This window comes from Heterocephalus glaber, unplaced genomic scaffold, assembly GCF_053883595.1.
Source record: "Heterocephalus glaber isolate CG9 unplaced genomic scaffold, H.glaber_assembly_v1.0 deba00000546, whole genome shotgun sequence".
Classification (NCBI taxonomy): Eukaryota; Metazoa; Chordata; class Mammalia; order Rodentia; family Bathyergidae; genus Heterocephalus; species Heterocephalus glaber.
In genome coordinates, this window is record NW_028258147.1 from 36764503 (window position 1) to 36787435 (window position 22933).

At 35.4% G+C, this 22933-nt stretch overlaps 1 protein-coding gene across 1 annotated transcript in view; it reads right to left on the bottom strand.

Annotated features, from left to right (window-relative positions):
• Nucleotides 1-22933, bottom strand: part of Znf804b (zinc finger protein 804B) — a 569039-nt gene that overhangs the window by 8996 nt on the left and 537110 nt on the right. Inside the window, exon 3 of the mRNA XM_087204744.1 lies at nt 5228-5358. Within this exon, the coding sequence (XP_087060870.1) occupies nt 5228-5358 (131 nt within the window). The remainder of the gene's footprint in view (nt 1-5227; nt 5359-22933) is intronic.

Sequence of the window (22933 nt, forward strand, 5' to 3'; positions counted from 1 at the left end):
AAATAAAATTTACTTCTAAAGTACAAAAGTATTCTTCAATTTGCTTTTCTGTATAAATTCTAGCATTTTAAATTTTTTGGTTTTTCAGTTTTGGAATTCTCTCGTTTATTTCCATTTGAAACAAAATACTAAGTTCCTTCTCTATGACTAGTCACTAGTTTGACTAACTATAGTTAATACATAAGAAGTACGCATACTTCCTAGCTTTCTCATTTACAATGATTTTGAAATCTTTCCTTCTGATTCTACCTAAAATCCTACCTTTTGTGCATGTATGTTTTGTTTTTAAAGGTCTTGAAAGAGTATTCATTCAATTGTGCTTCATTAGTAATTGAGAAACTGAAAAGCAAATGCTGTATATATAGGAGATGACACACTTTAGCTAAAAATTATTTGTCCCTGTAGAATTCTATCTATAAACCTTCTACTACAAAGCAAGTATTCACTGAGGTTAGGCAATAAATCCTGTTATTTATCTATTTTTTTGCTTTCTTTCCTTTTGTCTTTTACTGTTTGCTGGAAAACACATTTATTTTATTTCTATTTTAGATTTTTAATTTTTATTCAGTCATTTGTTTCTTGAATATAAAATATTAAAACAGTATACTGTATATATTCACAACACAATGTTTAAATTACAAAGAAGAGAAGTGCTTTGTGTCCTTTTTAAAAAATTTGTTGTTGGTTTCACTTATGACTATTTGGCCAATTAGCATAGAACTCTGCAGTAGCGTTTAGTTTATGCACCCAGTTTCATACACTTTGATTTATTCATTTTGAAATATTTCAGGCATGTATAATTAGCCTACTTTTATTTATTTTTTAAATGATATCAGCATAATTTTTCTTTTTATTTATAAAAACTAAATTTTTAATATTTCATATATAAACATTATGTTTTTCCCATATGTTATTTATTTTATATTTACCAGAGCACAGAACACAGCTAGAAGTTGATTTCTTTTGGTTAAATTTTAGTATTACTTCTGAGGCACTTTCAATTTAACTTTATTCATCTACAGTACATTTTCTTTTCTAATTTTTCTGATTACTGCTTCATTCTTGTTCTTCTTTCTCATACTAGGGCATGTATGCTAAAATTACTGGCATTCCTAACTATATGCTTGAGGTTTCACTACTTATTACAGAACTTTACTGTCTTTAGCCTTTTGCTATAGTTTAGGGAGAATCTCTTGTATTCAATTTTGATTATACTGACTTCTTTTTTTACATTATTTCAATCTGTTGTTTATTATGTCCATATGGATTCAAATTTGGAAGCAATAATTTTAGTCATGCTTTAGTTTTCAATGCTTTCATATATCTCTTTCGTGCATGAGTTAATGGCTGTTAATATAGGGTTATAGCATTTCCTTGAATCTTTTGGAAAATCAAATTTATAAATTTTCTAAAACTGTATTCTGTTCCTAATAGTAGTTTCAAAATAAGAATGATCTTCTTGTTTCTCACAATAATTTCCCTTTATTAGTATGATAAATGGATAGAAATATTTTAAGACAGTGTGTGGGTTATTGAATTTTTTTCAAACCTAAAGAAAAATAAAGAGCATAGAGATTTAGTGTAGTAACTGGCCTTTTAGGATTTTTTTTCATTAAGTTTATTGGTACATTTTAGGTATACAATACAGTTACATTCATCATCAGGATCTTATAGCTTTACATGATGCATCTTGGTTCTTATTTTTTCCCCATTCCCCTCCCCTCCCTTCATCCCTTCCACCCTTCCCTATTTATAAAGACTTTGTTTCCATTTATTCCTTTTCTCACATTTTTTTCTTTTTCCTTCTTTCCTTTCCCTTACCCTTCCCACTTCTCCAACCCCTTTAGATGTTTTCTTCCTATTTCACAATATCAGTTATACATTTTGATCCTTATTTACACATTTAGTTTTTCACACCAGAGAAACTATTCAGTATTTACACGTACTTTTAAGTAACTGGCCTTTTAAAGTGTCTGCAGCCTGAGGATAAAAGAATGAAGTTCAGAAATAGCTACAACCCTCAACTTTGCCTGTTGTTAAAGATACTCTTCCACATTTGTGGCCACACATTGGATTAAGATCTATATCTCTAAATTAAGTTACCGGTTCCGTGACCCTTCATCAATTTGTTATTATTAAGAATTACACTCAGCAGAAATTATTCCAAACATCTAATGTACCTATGCTATTGCTTTTCTCTTCCAAGTTCCTTTATGATACAAATATTATAGTATTTTTATATTATATTTTAAATATACATTTTCCTTAGTAATGTTTTTGCTTAATTTCCTGGCATTGTTTTCTGTAAATTCTTCTTTGATTTAGGTTAATCTAAATGTTCTCTCCTTTTTTGCTGTTTTGTTTTACTATTTATCTCTCTAATGTGCAAGCTTCTATTCTCACATTCTTTTAAATATTTTAAAATTCTCTGCCCTTATTGATTTTACATTATATTTTGCTCTTAGCTTTTTGTTCTTATTTTTCAACATACTCTGCAGTTGTAATTATAGGTTTTTAGATGGTTTAGCATTTTTATTCTCATAGTTATTCTTTATATCTCATTTTCATTCTTTAAACTTTTGACCTTGTTGCTTTGTAAACCTCAATTTCCCTTATCTCAAATCTGATTTTCTCTCTTGTTTTGGAAAATCCCAATTTTCTATCCTTGTTGTGTTTATTAATATTTCAATATAAGTTTATGCATTATAATTTATATACATATATATTTTTTGGGGGGGTACTGGAAATCGAAGTCAGGACCTATCGCTTGCTAGGCAGGCATGGTGCCACTGAGCTAAATCCTTGGCCCTATAACACTATTAAAGCTTTAATTTTTCCAGCTTTATTGTGGTATAATTGACAAATAAAAGTTATATTTACTCTAGATGTATGGCATGATGTTTTGATTTATGTGTACATTGTGCAATTATTACCGTGATAAAGTTAATTGACATATTCATTATCACACATATTTACCAGTGCGTATGTGTGTGTGGGGAAAGGGTAAGGATACTAATATACACCACCATGTTAGTAAATTTTGAGTAAATAATAGAGTATTATCAACTATAGTCACCGGATACCACATTAGATCCCAAGAACTGTATTGGAAAGTTTGTATGAATTGACAAACATCTGCATGTTTCCCCTACCTTCTAGCTCTATTCCACTCTATCCCAAATAGAAACTTCATTACCAGACTTCTGCTATCATTTGTTCATCTGTCTGATTCAAATATTCTTACTGTTAGTAAATTCTCCTGTCTTTTCCACGGGGTCATAGCAGAATCTTGTTATCTAGATTACACTACTCAGAAGCCCTGATTGTGAGGACAAAGGACAAAGAAGTAAAGAGTAAGTAATGTTGATGATATTTTTCCTTTTTGTTTCATTTTTAACTTTCCTCTCATAATTCAGTGGCCAAAATAAAATTATTTAATAATTTTGTTGTGTAACTTCCCTTAGGTCATGGGATTGTTTTAAAAGATAGACCAGTTGGCTAGAGAATGGAAGATAAGTATTATGAAAGAAGAAATAATTATCCCAGTTTTATGTTCTGTATCTAGAAGTTTCAACATTTGTCTTTTTCCTGACATTATGGATACATTGCAATCTATAAAGCCTACCTTCTTTGTAAACAGTACAAACCCAGGTGTGCTAGGTTTGCTTTGCGTAGTAAAGAAAGTCTCCAGAGGGACACCTAATACTTAATGGAGTGAATCTTACAATATGGAGGCCTCTCAATGAGTGGCTCTGGTAAACTTAGAAATTTAAACAAAAACATCATTGTCATTGACACCATCCATTTAACGCTATCATCTGTCCTCATCACCATGCTATTATCGAGGTTCCTGCCATCCTTTGTTACTTTTCCCACAATGAAATAGAGAATGTGTTTGTTAAGGCTATTCAGACTTGATACAGAGCCAGGCAACTCTGGCCTGGCCTAAAGAGCACCTGTTTTAAGGATGTTTTCAGTGGTGGGGATTGCCACATTTATTATGGTCTGATTTATTGTATCTCATAAGTAATCATGCAGGAATTGATACCTTTCTTAGATTTTCTTTTCTCTGTCCTACCCTAACAAATATATGACTTGCCCTTCTAAGTCTCTTTTTTTTGTATTGTTTTTTGTTTTGTTAACGGGGATTGAACTGGGGTACTTGCACTAACACTAACGGGGCAGGTGGTGGAACCACTGAGCTAAATCCCCCACCTGAAGTCTTGTTTTAATAAGGACTAGCCTATAACTTATTGGCAAAATGTTTGATGTTGTGTTGGCTGACATAAACTCTGTACCTAATGTGTTTCCCTCCTCTTTAATTTTATGGAAGATCAGAGAATGCATTTTCGTGTTAACCTCATCTTTGGATACATACTAAACTTCTGGTTTTTCTTTAAACTAAATTTCTATTTCATTTTTAATATGATTACTATGTGTATTGATGTCAATTAAATTATTCTGAGTTCTACAAATATGAATATGTTCAAACTAATACTATTTTCACTTCTAATTGATCCTAAAAACCAAATATTTCCTTAGAATACCATTTGAAGTCTAATATTCTGTAGTAATATAATTAAGCTGTTCATTTCTGTTGTTGTACATTGTTTTCCACTTAAACAACAGGGATTTAAATTCTAGCACAGATCTATAAATTTCACATTTAACTATGTTGCTGTCAACCACATTAATTAGCTGTTAGTGTTATACATTATGATTCATATGAACACAAATAACAATCTGCAAATTTAATTGCTTTCCAGGTAACAACTTGAAACACTGAGTAGTTCCAAGCTTTTGTAAAACTGCTATTTTTCAGCTACAAGAATGTATTAGTGAAATGCTTGTTATATTATAATTATCAATTTAAATGGCACTGTGTGGGAAATTTAACTGCATTAATTACATGTTGTTTGTAGTCAGTGATACTGTCATTTATTTTAGACTCAAACATACACAGGAGAATATACAGAAGACATATTTCCCAAAAAATGCTTTGTTAGTTATGGTTTTTTAAATTATTATTGCAAAATTTAAAAATTAGTGGCAAAAGTGATTAATTTATAAACATTTAACTATTAGAAGTAGTTTCCCACAGACATTATCTGTTGATTAATTACAATTTTACATGGCTATAGTAAATTGAAATTTATTATTTTATCATGGAAATTTCCCTTCAAGCTGAACAGACTTCTGAACCATCTCAAATTCCTCTAACTCTTACCACTCAGATTGCTGCCTTAACTCAGCCAGCTGATGAAGCCTTTTAAGTGCTTTTTCTTGTTTTTTCTCATCTTTCCATGACTTGGAAGCTACATTTCGAGCAAACTCTCGTTGCTTTAATTCCTTCAGTCTCTGTAGAAAAGAACAGAACAGAAGGGATACAATACATAAGTAATATATTCCTTTCCATCCACAGGTTCCTTATTAAACCTTGTCCTGAGTGCAGAAGTGACTTTCAGGAGAGTTGGAGTAGAAACATCTCTATTGATAATATTTTCTGTTCCAAGATAATTTGGTAGACAAATGTAGTTGTCAAGCAAGTTATTTTTCAAAGCTTGTCACCATCACTGCAGAAATGTTCGACAAACTGGACCCCAGACTTTGATGGCATCACCCGGGCTACACGACTGCAGACATATGTATGCCTGTGAAAACACATAGGGTAAGTGCACAAAAGGGATGAAGGGATAGAGGTCACAGGAGGCACTTTCCTCCACCCAGCTCCCCAGCTCCTAACATGTAAAGAAGATGCTTAGTAAATACAATGGTAAGATCAGCTGCCTTCAGTAAGTTATTTTTGTTACTATGAAATATATAGTTCAAATGTCTAAAAGTGATTTTTAATTCATTCTTCAGGCAGAAACATGTATCAAATTCAGATTTCTGTACTGTTTTCAGGAAGTGAAAAATGGTTTAGAAATTTAAGCTTGCAAATTAGGCTTGGCCTCGCTTCATTTAAATTAACCTAACACTTCTTTTAATCTTTTCTTTGAAACAGTTGACTTATATGTGTATTGGATGCTGCTCATTACCTTCTTGTATTTCTACAGTAGAAGCTGAAACCAAGCACACTTCATGATATTAAAAGAATGGAGAAACAGTCACAATCAAATGAGCATCTTGAAGTTCAGGGCTTCATCCTGAGCTGGGAGAGTGCTTGATGCTTAGCCTCTGTTAACCCATACAAAGTGACTATAAACAGCCTAGAATCTCTGTTTGCTTAATTTATTTTCATCTTACAAATCAGGCATAAAGGATCTTTCCAAGATAAAGAAAACTAGGGAAATAGTAGACTGTTGGCCACGAGTAGAGCAAGGGCCAAATCTTCCATGCTCATTATTAGCTTCATGCTTCAAAGGAAATATGCTAATGGGAGATTGTGGACAGAAAATATCATGAACTAGAGTCAGCCACAGGGGAGTAACCTGAATTTGATCCCTTAGATCTTTCTAAATAATGAAAATTTCAAGAAATACAATTATGGCAATGTGTTATCAGGTAGAAGGGTCAATATTCAAGAGTGGGTGAGTACCAGAGGCTGAACATTAAAAGATAGATGCTTTCATAGAATACAAAACAGAGGAACATAAAATGCTATTACAGCAGACAAACTTTCCTATTCACATCACCTCAGATTCTGCATGCTTGACAATCTAGTTTTGTTTTATTTTTCTAAAATTTTATTATATATTTAAAGTACTTAATAATTACATTTATTGTGAGGAACTGGTATGCTTACATAAAATGTCTCAATTATTTTTTCCTTCCTCTCAACTCTTCTTTTTTCTTTCTGCTAATGTCAGATTCACTTATTTATCTTATAAGTCTTTATAAAGTTAATTATCATGCGTACAGATAACAAGGTTAATATGACAAAATACATATAAAACAGATGACAATTATAGTTAATCAAGGTAAACTTTTAGACACATTGTCCATGCTGGGTTACAGTAAATTTTTAACTCTCTTTTTTCCTATTATCTGTCTTTTATATTGCACTTTATTTATCTAATGAGTTAATTATATAAGATATACCATGCAGTGTTTAAGCTTGTGCATTTGATTTACTTCATTTAATGTTATGGTCAAAACATATTTCTATTTTACTTTTTTTAATGAATTTTATTGGTACATTTTAGGTATACAATATAATGACATTCATCATTGGAAATTTGCACCAATACATAATCTGTTTTGGTTCATAGTTTTTTCCAATTCCCCTGCCCTCCCTTGAACCCTGCGATCCCTCCCTATTTACAAAGACTTTGTTTCCACTTTTCCTTTTTTCATATTTTTTCTATTCCCTTATTTCCTTTTCCTACCCCTCTCAGTTCCATTTCCCCTTTGCCCATTTTCTTCCTACTTCACATTATCTATTATACCTTTTAGTTCTTATTTACATTTTCAGTTTCTCATAGTACAGAAACTATTCGGTATTTACATGTGTGACCTATTTATTTCACTTAAGAGTTTGGTCTCAGTGTGCATCCATTTATCTATAAATGTCTCTAATTTCTCATTTTTTATGGCTGAGTAGTAATCTATTTTATAAAAAAAAACACATTTTCTTATCCAGTCTCCAGTTGATGGTCAATTGGGTTGCTTCCAAGTTTTAGCTACTATACATTGTGCTGCTATGAACATGGGTGCACATATATTGCTGTTGTATGATTCTTTTAATTCTTTGGGGAAGATACCCAGCAGGGGAATAGCTGGATCAAATGGGACTTCCAGTCCTAGTTCTTTGAGGTATCTCCATACTGATTTCCACAGTGGTTGCACCAGTCTACACTCCCACCAGCAGTGGAGTAGGTTTCCTCTTTCCCCACAGCCCCGCCAGCATTTGTTATTTGGTTGATTTCATGATAGCAGTCATTCTTTCTGGAGCAAGGTGGAATCTCACCATTGTTTTCATTTGCATCTCTCGAATGACCAGTGATATAGAACATTTTTTCATATGATTATTTGCTATTTCTACTTGTTTGTCTGAGAAATGTGTGTTCATTACAGATGTACATTTTTAGATTGGGTCTTTAAATTTGGGAGGTATGATTTTTTAAGTTCTTTATAGATTCTAGATAATAGACCTTCATCTGAAGGACAGCTGTTGAAAATTTTTTCCCATATTGTGGGTTGTCTCTTCATACTGTTGGTGGTTTCTCTTGCCTTGCAGAAGCTTTTCAGTAAGAAGAGATCCCACTTGTTGCTGGCTTGTCCTAGTTCACGGGCTACTGAGGTTTTGTTCAAAAAATCTTTTCCTACACCAATTTCTTCAAGAGTTCTTCCTAACCACTCTTCCAGATGGCTCAGCATTTCTGTTTGAATATTTAGATTTAATCCATTTTGATTTTAGTTTAGTGCATGGTGAAAGATATAGGTCTAGTTTTAATCTTTGGCAAGTTGAAATCCAATTTTCCCAGCACCATTTATTAGAGAGGCTATCTCTCCTCCAGTGTTGGTATTTGGCTCCTTTGTCAAAGAGGAGGTGCCCGAGTGTGTCTGGAGCTGTTTCTGCATCTTCTAATCTGTTCCACTGGTCCTCAGGTCTGAGTCTTTGCCAGTACCATGCTGTTTTTATCACAGTAGCTTTGTAGTATTGTTTCAAGTTGGGGGTTGTGATATACCCTGCCATGTCTCTCTTGCCTAGACTTGCTTTTGCTGTTCTAGCTCTCTTCTTTCAAATAAATTTTTGGATTGTTTGTTCAAGGTCAGTGAAACATGATGCTGGGATTTCAAGTGGAATTGCATGGTATCAATATACCAGTTTTGAAAGTATGCAATTTTCACTATGTTTATTCTTCCTACCCAGTAGCAAGGGATGTCTTTCCATTTTCTGATGTCACATTCAATCTCTCTTTTCAGAGTGCTACAGTTTTCGGAAAAGAGGTCTTTGATTTTTTAGTTAGGTTGATTCCTAAGTAGTTCAATGTTTTTAATGTTATTGTGAAAGGAATTGTTTGCCCTATTTCTCTCTCAGTTTATAGAGGAAAGTTATTGATTTTTGTTTGTTGACCTTGTATCCAGCCAGTTTACTGAATTTGGTTATTAAGTCTAGAAGACTTTTGGTGGAGTTCTTGGGGTCTTCTATATAGAGAATCATGTCTTCTGCAAATAATGACAATTTGACTTTTCCATTTCCCATCTTTATTACTTTAATTTCTTTCTCTTGTCAAATTGCTGTGGCCAATGTTTCCAAAACTATATTGAAAAGGAGTGGTGATAGTGGACATCCTTGTCTTGTTCCTCAATTTACTGTGAAGGATTTCAGTTTTTGACCAGTAAGTATGATATTGGCTGTTTGTTTCTCTTAGATGGCTTTTATGAGATTGAGGTAGAGACCAGCAATTCCAATTTTTTGTAGGGTTTTATCATAAATGGATATTGGATTTTGTCAAATGTTTTTTTCTGCATCTATTGAGATGATCATATGGTTTTTGTCCTTGGCTCTATAGATATAGTGTATTACATTGATCGATTTGCATGTGTTGAACCATCCCTGCATCCCTGGGATGAATCCCACTTGGCCACGGTGTATGATCTTCTTGATGATTTTCTGCATTCTATTTGCCAGTATCTTAGTAAGGATTTTTACATCTACGTTCATTAGTGAGATTGGCCTATTGTTCTCATTTTCAGTTGGGTCTTTCTTTGCTTTGGGGATCAAGGTGATGCTTGTTTCCTGGAATGAATTCAGGAGTATTGATTCACTTCCAATTTCACTGAAGGATTTAAACAGTAGTGTCATTAGTTCCCCTGTAAAGCTCTTGTATAATTTGTCAGTGAAGCCCTCAGGACATGGGCTTTTCTTAGTTGGTATGTTTTTAATTATGTTTTCAATTTCATTGATTGGCACTAGGTTGCTTAGAATTTTTAGGTCTTCTTCATTGAACTTTGATAATTCATATGTATCTAGGAATATGTCCATTCCTTCTGTGTTTTCCATCTTATTCGCATACAGGTAATGCAAGTAGGTATTGATGATCCTCTCGATCATCAATAGGGTCCGTTATAATTTCATTATAATTTCATTCTTTTCATTCCTAATAGCCTGGATTTGGGCCTTTTCTTTCCTTTTTCTGATAAGGATGGCTAAGGGTTTGCCAATTTTGTTTAATCTTTTGAACAACAAACTCTTGGCCTCATTGCTTTTTTGTATTGTTCCTTTAGTCTCCATTATATTGATTTCTGCTCTGATCTTTATAATTTTCTCCCTTGTATGAGCTTTGGGTTTGTCCTTCTCTTCTTTTTCTAGAAGCCTGAAGTTCAGCATCAGGTTGTGTAATTTGTCTCAGTCTCTACCTAATAGGAGTATTCACTGCTATGAATTTCCCTCATAAGAGTGCTTTCACTGGGTCTCAGAGATTCTGATATGCTGTATTATCAATGTCACTTAATTGTAGTAATTTTCTTATTTATTCTTTAATTTCCCTCTGTGACGATGCATTGGTTATTCAGAAGTTTGTTGTCCAATTTCCATGTGTTTATGAAATCTTGTAGTTTCTTTTGCAATTGATCTCCAATTTCATTGCACTATGTTCTGATAATATACAGGGGATAATGTCAATTCCTTTGCATTTACTTAAACATGTTCTATGAGCGAGTATGTGTTCTATTTTGGAGAACGACCCATGTGCAGCTGAAAAGAATGTGTATTCCTGATTTTGTGGAGTGGAACACTCTGTAAACATTTGTTAAGTTCATTCGTTCAAGAGTTTGATTGAGTTCTAGTATTTCATTGCTTATTTTTTGTCTAGTTGATCTATCTATTTGTGACAGTGGGGTATCGAGGTCCCCCACTACTACTGTATTAGTGTTTATATGATTTATCATGTCCATTATTATTCATTTTTTATAGTTGGGTGCACTAATGTTGGTGCATATATATTAATGATTGTCATCTCTTCCTCCTGGATTTTTCCCTTTATAAGGATGGAGTGTGCTTCTTTGTCTGTCTTAATCAGTGTTGGTTTGTGATCCACTTGATCTGCAAAGGGGATAGCTACTCCTGCTTGTTTTCAATTTCCTGTTGCATGCGGTATTGTTTTCCACACTTTAACTTTCAGTCTGTGAGTTTCTTTTTGAGTTAAGTGTATTTCTTGTGTGCAGCATACTGTTGGCTCTTGCTTCTTCACCCATTCTGCCAGTCTATTTCTTTTCATTCATGAATTGAGACCATTAACATTTATGGTTATGAGTGATATGTATTGACTTAGCATTGTCATGATATTTTCTTTTTGCTGGATTCTCCCCATTTGCATTTAATTTCTTCTCATGCCTGATGGATTCATTCTGCAGGGCTTCCTGGGGTAGTGGTCCTCATTGTCTTTTCCTAGGGTATTGTCTAAAACTTTTTGGAGTGCCGGTTTGGTATTCATGAAGTTCCTAAGGTGCTCTTTGTCATGAAAGTATCTTATTTCTCCATCAATTTCTAAAGATAGTTTTGTAGGGTACATCAATCTGGGTTGGAGGCTGTTTTCCTTTAGGGCTTGAAATACATCACTCCAAGCTCTTCTTGCTTTTGAGGGTTTGCATTGAGAAGTCTGCTGTTACACTGATGGGCTTTCCTTTGTATGTGATTTGTTTCTTTTCTCTAAATCCTTATAGAATTTTGTTCTTCTATTGGGGTTCTGGACTCTTAGCTATTATATGCCTATGTGCAGATATTTTTTTTATCACAGCTAGTTGGAGTTCTATATGCCTCACTTATCTGTATGTCAAGTTCTTTTCCCCTGCTTGGGAAGTTTTCTGCCATCACTTCTGTGAAGTTTTTTATGTCATCTGCCCTCTGTCGTCTTTCTTCATTGACTCTGATCAGTCTTATGTTATTCTTCTTTGCACTGTCTAGCAGCTGCTGGATTGATGTCTCATGGTCCCTTACTATTTTTAAGAAATTTTTCTTTTCTTGTTCACTAGCTGTCATCCTATCTTCTATATCTGAAATTCTGTCCTCACATTGACTCATTCTGCTGCATAAATTTTCAATGGATTTTTAATCTCCTGGAAAACTGTTTGCATCTGTTTTATGCATTCCATTTGTTTCTTATGTTAGGATTCCTTCATGTTCCTCAGCTCCTCTATTTTTTTATCTTGGTCCTCTCTAGATTTATTAATCATGTCATGCACTATGAGCACAATCTGTGCTGTTATCTGATAAATTATTTCTGATTTCATTTTTACCAGATCCTCTTTTGTTGCCAGTTAAGGAAATGCAAGTGTTTGAGTATCAGATTGTTCCATCTCGTTCCCCTTTGAGGTTGCTTTAGGTGATCTGGAAGTCCGGTTTTGAGATTTGTTTATGTGTCTTCACATTTCAAAGGGGGCAGTGTGCTGCTGGTGCCCACATGGCTCACTTTTTGAGCACTGGGGGGCAGTGGTATGGTGGCCTGGAAGGCTCCTCCTCAGCACGGGGTCGGATCTGCTCCTTGGCACCGGGGCGGGGGTATGTTGGCCCAAAAAGTTCACCTCCTCCTAGGCAATGGGGGTGGCTCTGCTCCTCATCACTCATGATTCTATTTTTCTACAGATGATTCAAACTTACCTTCTTTACGGCACTGTAGTTCTCCATTATGTATAAATACCACATTTTCTTTTTCCGTTCTTTTGTTGATGAACATAAAGGCTGCTTGCAAGATTTAGCTGCTAGGAAATGTGATGCTATAAGCATTGGTATGCATTTCTTTTTTTTTTTGGATTAAATTCTTTTATTGGTACATTGTAGGTATACAACACAATTACAATTCTCATTGGGAATTGTACCTTTACATAATGCATATTGGTTCTTATTTTTTCCCCATTCCTAGGCCTCCATTCACACCCTCCACTCTTCCCTATTTACAAAGACTTCATTTCCATTTTTTCCATTTCTCATCATTTTTCCTTTCCCTTCTTTCCTTTCCCCTGCCCCTGCACTACCCCTACCACTTTGGATGTTTTCTTCCTATTTCACATTACCTGTTATACATTTAGTCCTTATTTACACTTTCAGTTTCTCACACAAGAGAAACTATTCAGTATTTACACATGTGTGTCCTATTTATTTCACTTAAGAGTATCGCCTCAATGTGCATCCACTTAGCTATAAATGTCTCTAATTTCTCATTTTTTATGGCTGAGTAGTACTCCATTTTATTAAAAAAACACATTTTCTTTATACAGTCTCCAGATGATAGGTATTTGGGCTGTTCCCAAGTTTTAGCTATCACAAACTGTGCTGCTATGAACATGGGTGCACATATATCACTGTGGTATGATTCTTTTAATTCTTTTGGGAAGATCCCCAGCAGTGGAATAGCAGGGTCAAATGGGACTTCCAGTCCTAGTTCTTTGAGGTATTTCCATGCTGATTTCCACAGTGTTTGCACCAGTCTACACTCCCATCAGCAGTGGAGCAGTGTTCCTCTTTCCCCAGAGCCCCAGCAGCATTTGTTATTGGTTGATTTCATGATAGCAGCCATTCTTTCTTCAGTGAAGTGGAATCTCAGCATTGTTTTCATTTGCATCTCTTGAATGACCAGTGATGTTGAACATTTTTTCATGTATTTATTTGCTATTTCTACTTCTTTGTCTGAGAAATGTCTGTTCATTTCAGATGCCCATTTTTGGATTGGGTCTTTAAATTTGGGAGGTCTGATCTTTTTAAGTTCTTTATAGATTCGAGATAGGAGACCTTTGTCTGAGGAAGAGCAGGTGAAGATTTTTTCCCACATTGTGGGTTGTCTCTTCACACTGCTGGCGGTTTCTCTTGCTGTACAGAAGCCTTTTAATAAGAAGAGATTCCACTTGTTGATTGTCTGTGCTAGTTCAGGGGCAACTGAGGTTTTGTTCATAAAATCTTTTCCTACACTGATGTCTTCAAGGGTTCTACCTAACCTCTGTTCCAACTGTTTCAGAGTTTCTATTTTAATATTTAGATCTTTCATCCATTTTGATTTTAGTTTAGTGCATGGTGAGAAATATAGGTCTAGTTTTAATCTTTGGCAAGTTGAAGCCCAATTTTTCCAGCACCATTTATTAAAGAGGCTATCTTTCCTCCAGTGAGGGTGTTTCGCTCCTTTGTCGAAGACGAGATGGCTGAGGGTGTCTGGCATTGTTTCTGCATCTTCTAATCTGTTCCACTGGTCCTCAAGTCTGTTTCTTTGCCAGTACCATGCTGTTTTTATCACAGTAGCTTTGTAGTGTAGTTGCAGGTTGGAGATTGTGATACCCTCTGCCATGTCTCTGTTACCTAGAATTGCTTTTGCTATTCTGGGTCTCTTCTTCTTCCAAATGAATTTTTGGATTTTTTTCTCAAGGTCTATGATATGCTGCTGGGATCTCAATAGGAATTGCATTAAATCTAAATAGCAGTTTTGGAAGTATGGCCATTTTCACTATATTAATCCTTCCTATCCAGGAACAGGGGATGTCTGTCCATTTTCTGATATCATCTTCAATCTCTCTTTTCAGAGTGCCATAGTTTTCAGAGAAGAGGTCTTTGATTTCTTTCGTTAGGTTGATTCCTAGGTATTTCAGTTTTTTGGATGCTATTGTGAAAGGAATTATTTGCCCTATTTCTCTCTCAGTGAATCTGTCACTTGTGTAGAGGAAAGCTATTGATATTGTGTGTTGACCTTGTAAGCAGCTACTGGACTGAATTTGGTTACTAAGTCTAGAAGACATTTGTTGGACTTCTTGGGGTCTTCTATTTAGAGTATCATGACATCTGCAAATAATGACAGTTTGACTTCTTCATTTCCTATCTCTATTCCTTTTATTTCTTTCTCTTGTCTAATTGCCATGGCTAATGTTTCCAGAACTGTATTGAACAAGAGTGGTGATAGTGGACATCCTTGTCTTGTTCCTGATTTTAGTGTGAAGAATTTCAGTTTTTGACCATTTAATATGATATTAGCTGTTGGTTTTTCATAGATGGCTTCTATCAGTTTGAGGTAGAGACCATCTATTCCAATTTTTTGTAGGGTTTTTATCATAAATGCATGTTGGATTTTGTCAAATGTTTTTTCTGCATCTATGGAGATAATCATATGGTTTTTGTCCTTGGCTCTATTGATAAAGTGTATTAGATTGACTGATTTGCATATATTGAACCATCCCTGCATCCCTGGGATGAATCCCACTTGATCAGGGTGTATGATCATCTGCATTCTGTTTGCCATTATCTTATTAACGATTTTTGCATCTATGTTCATTAGTGAGATTGGCCTATAGTTTTCTTTATCAGTTGGGTCTTTCTCTGCTTTGGGGATCAAGGTGATGCTTGCTTCCAGGGATGAATTTGAGAGTATTGCTTCCCTTTCAATTTCATTGAAGAGTTTAAACAGTAGTGGTAGCAGTTCCTCTCTAAATGTCTTGTAGAATTCAGCAGTGAAGCCATCAGGGCCTGGGCTTTTCTTAGTTGATAAGTTTTTAATTACATTTTCAATTTTATTGGTTGACATTGGGTTGTTCAGAATATTTAGGCCTTCTTCATTCAACTTTGGTAATTCATATGTATCTAGGAATCTGTCCATTTCTTCTGTGTTGTCCATCTTATTGGCATATAGGTTCTGGAAGTAACTATTGATGATCCTCTGGATTTCTGCTGGGTTTGTTATAATTTCATCCTTTTCATTCCTAATTGGATGGATTTGGGCCTTTTCTTTCCTTTTTCTGACAAGGCTGGCTAAAGGTTTGTCAATTTTGTTGATTCTTTCAAAGAACCAACTTTTGGCTTCATTGATTTTTTGTATCATTCTCTTAGTCTCCATTGCATTGATTTCTCCTCTGATCTTTATAAATTACTCCCTTGTAGGAGCTTTGTGGTTGTCCTGCTCTTCTTTTTCTAGAAGCTTGAGGTTCAGCATCAGGTTTTTTGTTTTGTTTTGTTTTGTTTTTTTGGTACTGGGGATCGAACTCGGGTCCTTGAGCTTGGGCATCAGGCAGCAAAACCACTGAGCTAAATCCCCAGCCCAACATCCGGTTGTTTAATTGGGGTCATTCTGTTTTCCTAATATGCATATTAACTGCTATGAATTTCCCTCATAAGTCTGCTTTCATTGAGTCCCATAGATTCTGTTATGTTTTATTGTAATTGTCATTTAATTGAAGGAACTGTCTGATTTCTTCTTTAATTTCCTCTGTGACCCATTGGTTATTCAGAAGTGTTTTGTTCAATTTCCATGTTTTTATGAAATTTTTTGAGTTTCTTTTGCTATGGATCTCCAATTTCATCGCCCTATGGTCTGATAATATACAGGGGATAACTTCAATTCCTTTACACTTATTAAACATGTTCTATGTGTGAGTATGTGGTCTATTTTGGAGAATGACCCATGTGCAGCTGAGAAGAATGTGTATTCTGATTTTGTGGGGTGGAAGATTCTGTAAACATCTGTTAAGTTCATTTGTTCAGGAGTTCGATTGAGTTCTAGTATTTCATTACTTATTTTTAGTCTAGTTGATCTATCTACTTGTGACAGTGGGGTGTTGAGGTCCCCCACTACAATTGTATTAGTGCATATATGACTTTTCATGTCCATTAGTATTTGTTTTATATAGTTGGGTGCACTAGTGTTTGGTGCATAGATATTTATGATTGTCATCTCTTCCTCTTGGATTCTTCCCTTTACAAGGATGTAGTGTCCTTCTTCATCTCTCTTAATCAGTGTTGGTTTGAAATCTACTTGATCTGCCAAGAGGATAGCTACTCCTGCTTCTTTTCAGGTTCCTTTCACATGGAGTATTGTTTTCCACCCTTTAACTTTCAGTATATGAGTTTAATTTTGAATTAAGTGTATTTCTTGTATGCAGCATATTGTTAGATTTTGCTTCTTGACCCATTCTGCCAGTCTATTTCTTTTGATTGGTGAATTGAGACCATTAACGTTGATGGTTATAACTGAAACATATTGACTTGTCATTGCCATGAGTTTTTCTTTTTGTTGGGTTCTCCCCCTTTACATTTAATTTCTTGTCATGCCAGATGGGTTCATTCTCCTTTGCTTCCTGGGGTTGTGATCCTCAATGTCTGTTCCTGGGATATTGTGTAAAATTCTTTGGAGTGCTGGTTTGGTATTCATGAAGTTCCTAAGGTGCTCTTTTTCATGAAAGTATCTTATTTCTCCATCCATTTTGAAAGATAGTTTTGCAGGGTACATCAATCTGGATTGGAGGCTGTTTTCTTTTAGGGCTTGGAATATGTCACTCCAAGCTCTTCTTGCCTTGATGGTTTGTGTTGAGATGTCTGCTGTGATTCTGATGGGCTTTCCTTTGTATGTGATTTGTTTCTTTTCTCTGACTGCTTGGAGAACTTTGTTCTTCTGTTGTGTTTCTGGAATCTTAACAATTGTATGCCTATGTGTAGATTTTTTTTGATCAAGGCTATTTGGAGTCCTATATGCCTCTCTTATCTGTATGTCAAGCTCTTTGCCCCTGCTTGGGAAGGTTTCTGCCATTATTTCTGTGAAGAGAGTTTTTATGTCTTCTCCAGCCTCTCTTGTTTCTTCATTGAGCCTAATCAGTCTTATGTTATTCTTCTTTGCATCATCTAGCAGCTGCTGGATTGATTTCTCATGTTCCCTTATAATTTTGAAGCAATTTTTATTTTCCTGGTCACTAATTGCAATCTTATCTTCTATATCTGAAATTCTGTCCTCACATTGGCTCATTCTGCTGTGTCCACTTTCAATGGAGCTTTTCATGTCCTGGAAATCTATTTGCATCTGTTTTATGGATTCCATTTGTTTCTTATGTTGGGATTCCATCATGTTCCTGAGCTCCTCTCTAGATTTCTTAATCATGTCTTGCACTAGGGGCACAATTTCTCCTGTTATCTGAAAAATTATTTCTGACTTCATTTTTTCCAGATCCCCTTTTGTTGCCAGTTCAGTGGGTCCAGGTGGCTGAGTATCAGAGGGTTCCATCTCATTTCCCTTTGGGGTCTGTAGGTGACCTGAAGGTTTGGTTTTGAGACTTATTTATGTGTTTTCTCATTTCGACTGGGGCAGGGGGCTGTTAGCGCCTGCCTGGATTACCTCCAGTGAGCTGGGTGAGGTGGGACAGGGGCCATGAGCAGCAGTAGGGATGGTGACCCAAAAGCCCTTTCCTGCAGGCTGGGAGCAGCGGGAGGGATGGTGGCTGGGAAACCCCTTCCTCTGGACCAGGAGCAGTGGTACAGAAGGTGCCCCAAAAGCCCTTTTTTCTGGGCTGGGAGCAGCGGGAGGGATGGCGACCTGGAAGCCCCTTCCTCTGGACCAAGAGCAGTGGGGCAATGGCTCAGAAGCCCCTACCTCTGGGCCGGGAACAGCGGGAATCAGTACCTTGGTCTGGTGGTCTGGTGTTCTCTGCGTCTTTGTAGTGTGGAACCAGGTGGCTGCCTGTCTGCAGCGGGGTGATTCGGTGTCTTCCATGTGACTCAGGACCTTGGTAGGGCATGCACAGACCTTTCTGTGTGCCGCGGGCTGATTTGCCATATTCTGCGTGACTGGGGACCTTGGTATGGCGTGGGCAGACCTGCTTGTCTGCAGCGGGCTGATTCGTCGTGTTCTGTGTGACTCAGGACCTCGGTAGGGCGTGCACAGACCTGCCTGTCTGCAGCAGGGTGAATTGGCGTCTTCCAAGCAACTCATGACCTCGGTAGGGCGTTGATATGCATTTCATAACTGTAATACATATCTTTAATTCTTTTGAGAAGTTATCTAGCAGAGGAACAGCTAGGTCAAATGAAATTTCTATTTTTAGTGTTTTAAGGAATCTCTATACTGATTTACATAGTGATTTTATCAGTTGACACTTCCATCAACAATGAGGAAACATTCCTTTGCCACCACAGTCTCTCCAGTATTTATTATTGTTGTATTTCTTGATGATAGTCATTTGTTTGGAGCAAGATGGAATCTCAGTGATTTAATTTGCATTTCTTGAATGGCTACCAATATTTAACATTTTTTCAGTATTTATCAGCTGTTTTTATTTCATTCTCTAGTTCAGATGCTCATTTTTTTATTGGTTTTTAAAATTTGGGAGATCTAAGTATTTTGAGCTCTTTATGTATTCTAGATATTACTTCTTTGAAGGGTAGCTGATAATTATTTTCCTATTCTGTAGGTTGAATCTTCATTCTGTTGGTGGTTTCCTTTACTGTGTGGAAGTTTTTTATTTTGGTGTGATCCCATTTGTTGATTTTTGCATTATTTTTCATACAACCAGTGTTCTATTCAGAAATTCTTTTCCTACACTTACGTCTTCAAGACTTTTGCCTATTTTTTCTTCAAATAAATAAGAGGTTTCTGTTGTTATGTTTAGATCTTTGATCAATTTTGATTTTAGTGTAGTTCATGTTGAGAGATATGAATTTAGCTTCATTATTCATCATGCGAATAGCCAGTTTTTCCAGCAAAATTTGATAATGAAACTATCTTTCCTCCAGTCAAAGGATTTGGTCCCTTGTCAAGGATCTGGTAGTTCAGTGTTCTCAGAGTTGTTTCTGCATTCTCTTTTCTGTTCCATTGATTCACATGTCTTTTTTTTTTTTTTTTTTTTTGCCAGTATCATGCTGTTTTTATCATTGTAGCTTTGTAATGTAACTTGAGGCCTGGGATCCTGAAGCTCCCTGCTTTGTCCTTGTTGTCCAGGATTGCTTTTGCTCTTCTACATCTCTTTAGGTTCCATGTAAACTTTATAATTGTTTTCTCTAGTTCTGTAAGGAATGCTATTGGTATCTTGGTTAGAACTGCATTGAATCTATATAACACATTTGAAAAATGGTGAATTTTACTGTATTGGTTTTGCCTATCCAGGAACAGGGGACATCTTTCCATTTTCTGATAACTTCTCTGATCTCCTTTGCAGAGTACTCTACTTTTCATTGTAGAGGTCTTTCTTCTCCTTGTTAGGTTAATTCCTAAGTATGTTGTTTTCCTGATTTCTGTCTCAGTAAGTTTTTTATTTGTGTACGGGAACACTCTTGCTTCTTCAATGATGAATTTGTATCCTGCTATGCTACTGAATTTAGTTTTCAAAACTCAACCATATGAAGGACATAAGAAACACATTTAAATAACAAATAAGCTCACAGAATAAAAATCAAAGGATGGAAAATAATATTCCATGCAGTGGGAACCCAGAGAAATCAGGAATTGTTCTAATTTCATACAAAGTGAATTTCAAGCCAAGACTGATCAAAAGAGACAAAGAAGGTCAAACATATTTGTTAAGAGAGTGGTGATGAAACTATGGCACATGTGTCACAGCAGGCTATTTGTGTCGTTGAAAGTTCTAAAAGGATCACTGTCCCTGGGTTAAGGAAACAATTCAACAGAAAAATTTAACAATTATAAACATACATGTACCAAGTACTGGTGCACCCAAGTTCATAAAACAAACACTAATGGACATGAAATAATCAGATAAATACCAAAACAATAGTAATGGGGGACCTAAATACACCACTGTCACAGACAGATCAAGAAAATCAACAGATATATCAGAATCGAACCAAATCTTCAAATAAATGGACTTAATAGATCTCTACAGTGTTCCATCCAACAATGGAATACACATTTTTCTCTGTAACACAAGGAAATTTTCAAATTAGACCACATAATAGCACCAAAGCATGATTAATTAAATAAAAAAAGATCAAAATTATCCCATGCATGTTATTAGGTCATAGTGCAATGAAACCAAAAAACAATGGGAAAAGCACAACAGAAATTATGCAAACACATGAAAATGTAAAAATACCCTCTTTAATAATCAATGGATCACAGGTGAATTAAAGTAGAAATTAGACAGCTTCTATAATCAAACAATAATTCCAGTAAAACGTACTGAAACATATATGATACAATGAAAGTTGTCCTAAGAGGGGAGTTTATAGCAATGAATTCCCACTTCAGCAAAACAAAATAAACTGAAATAAATTACTTAATGCTGCACTTGGGATTTGAGAAAAACAAGAACAATCCAAAACCAAAGTTAGTACGAGGAAGGAAATTATAAAGGAGCGAACATGAATGTAGCTGATACTAAGAAAAGCAATACAAAGAATCCATAAATCAAATAACTGGTTATTTGAAAGTTTAAATAGAATAGACAAATGTATAGCCAATTTTATCAAAATAAGGAAAGACAGGATCCAAATCTATGCAATTAGAGATGAAAAAGACAAAATCACAACAGATTTTGCCATAATCCAAGAGATTATTGGTAACTACTTTGAGAACCTGTACTCTAATAAAATAGAAAATTCAGAAGAAATGGATAAATTGAAAGATATATATGAACTATTAAAGCTGAACCAAGAAGATTTTTTTTTTACATCTATTTTTATTTATTTATTTTTAAAAAATTTTGAGTCTTTTGAGACAGGGTTTCACTATGTAGTTCAGAGAATTCTCTCTTCTTTTAATTTATATATTAATTGGTATATTTTAGGTATGCAATACATTTACATTTATCATTGGATGTTTGTACCTGAACATGATGCATCTTAGACCTTATTTTTTCCCCATTACATATGCATCCTTCACCCCCACCATCCTTCCCTATTTACATAGACTTTGTTTCCATTTTTTTCTTTCTCATAATTTTTCCTTTCCTTTCTTCCCTTTCCCCTTCCCTTCCTGCCACCCTCTCCACCTTTGGACCTTTTCCTATTTCAAATTATCGATTATTTGTTTTAATCATTTTCATCCTTATTTACACTTTCAGTTTCTCACACTAGAGGTACTATTTGGTATTTACACATGTGTGTCCTATTTATTTCACTAAAGAGTATGGCCTCAATATGCATCCATTTAGCTATAAATGACTCTAGTTTCTCATTCTTTATGGCTGAGTAGTACTCCATTTTATAAAAAAACCCACATCTTCTTTATCCAGTTTCCAGTTGATGGGCACTTGAGCTGTTTACAAACCTTAGCTATTACAAATTGTGCCTCTATAAACACAGGTGCACATATATCACTGTGGTATGATTCTTTTAATTCTTTGGGGAAGATACCCAGCAGGGGAATAGCTGGCTCAAATGGGACCTCTAGTCCTAGTTCTTTGAGGTATCTCCATACTGATTTTCACAGTGGTTTCACCAGTCTACACTCCCACCAACAATGGACAAGGGTTCCTTTCTCTCCACACTCCTGCCAGCATTTGTTATTGGTTGATTTCTTGATAGCAGCCATTCTTTGTGGGGTGAGGTGGAATCTCAGTGTTGTTTTCATCTGCATCTCTCAAATGACCAGTGATGTTGAACATTTTTTCATGTATTTATTGGCTGTTTTTACTTCTTTTTCTGAGAAATGTGTATTCATTTCAGATGCCCATTTTTGAATTGGGTCCTTGAATTTGGGGGGTCAGATTTTTTTCAATTCTTTATATAGTCTAGATAGTAGACCTTTGTCTGAGGTACAGCTGCTAAAAATTTCTTCCCATATTATAGGTTGTCTCTTAGCTCTGTTGGTAGTTTCTCTTGCAGTGCAGAAGCTTTTTAATAAGATGAAGTCCCAGTTGTTGATTCTTTGTGCTAGTTCCCGTGCTACTGAAGTTTTGTTCATAAAGTCTTTTCCTATGCCAATATCATTGAGAGTTCTACCTAAATTATCTTCCAGCAAGTTTACTGTTTCTGTCTTGATATTTAGCTGTTTAATTCACTTTGATCTTAGTTTAGTGCATGGTGATAGGTATGGGTCTAATTTTAATCTTTGACAGGTTGAAATCCAGTTTTTCCAACACCATTTATTGAACAAGCTATCTTTTCTCCAATGAGGGTGATTGGCTCCTTTGTCAAAGATTAGGTGGCTTAGTATGTCTGGAGTTGTTTCTGCATCTTCTAATCTATTCCTGATTAGAACTGATCCTCAGTTCTGTTTCTTTACTAGTACTATGCTGTTTTTGTCACAGTAGCTTTGTAGTATAGTTTCAAGTTGGGGATTGTGATACCCCCAGCCAT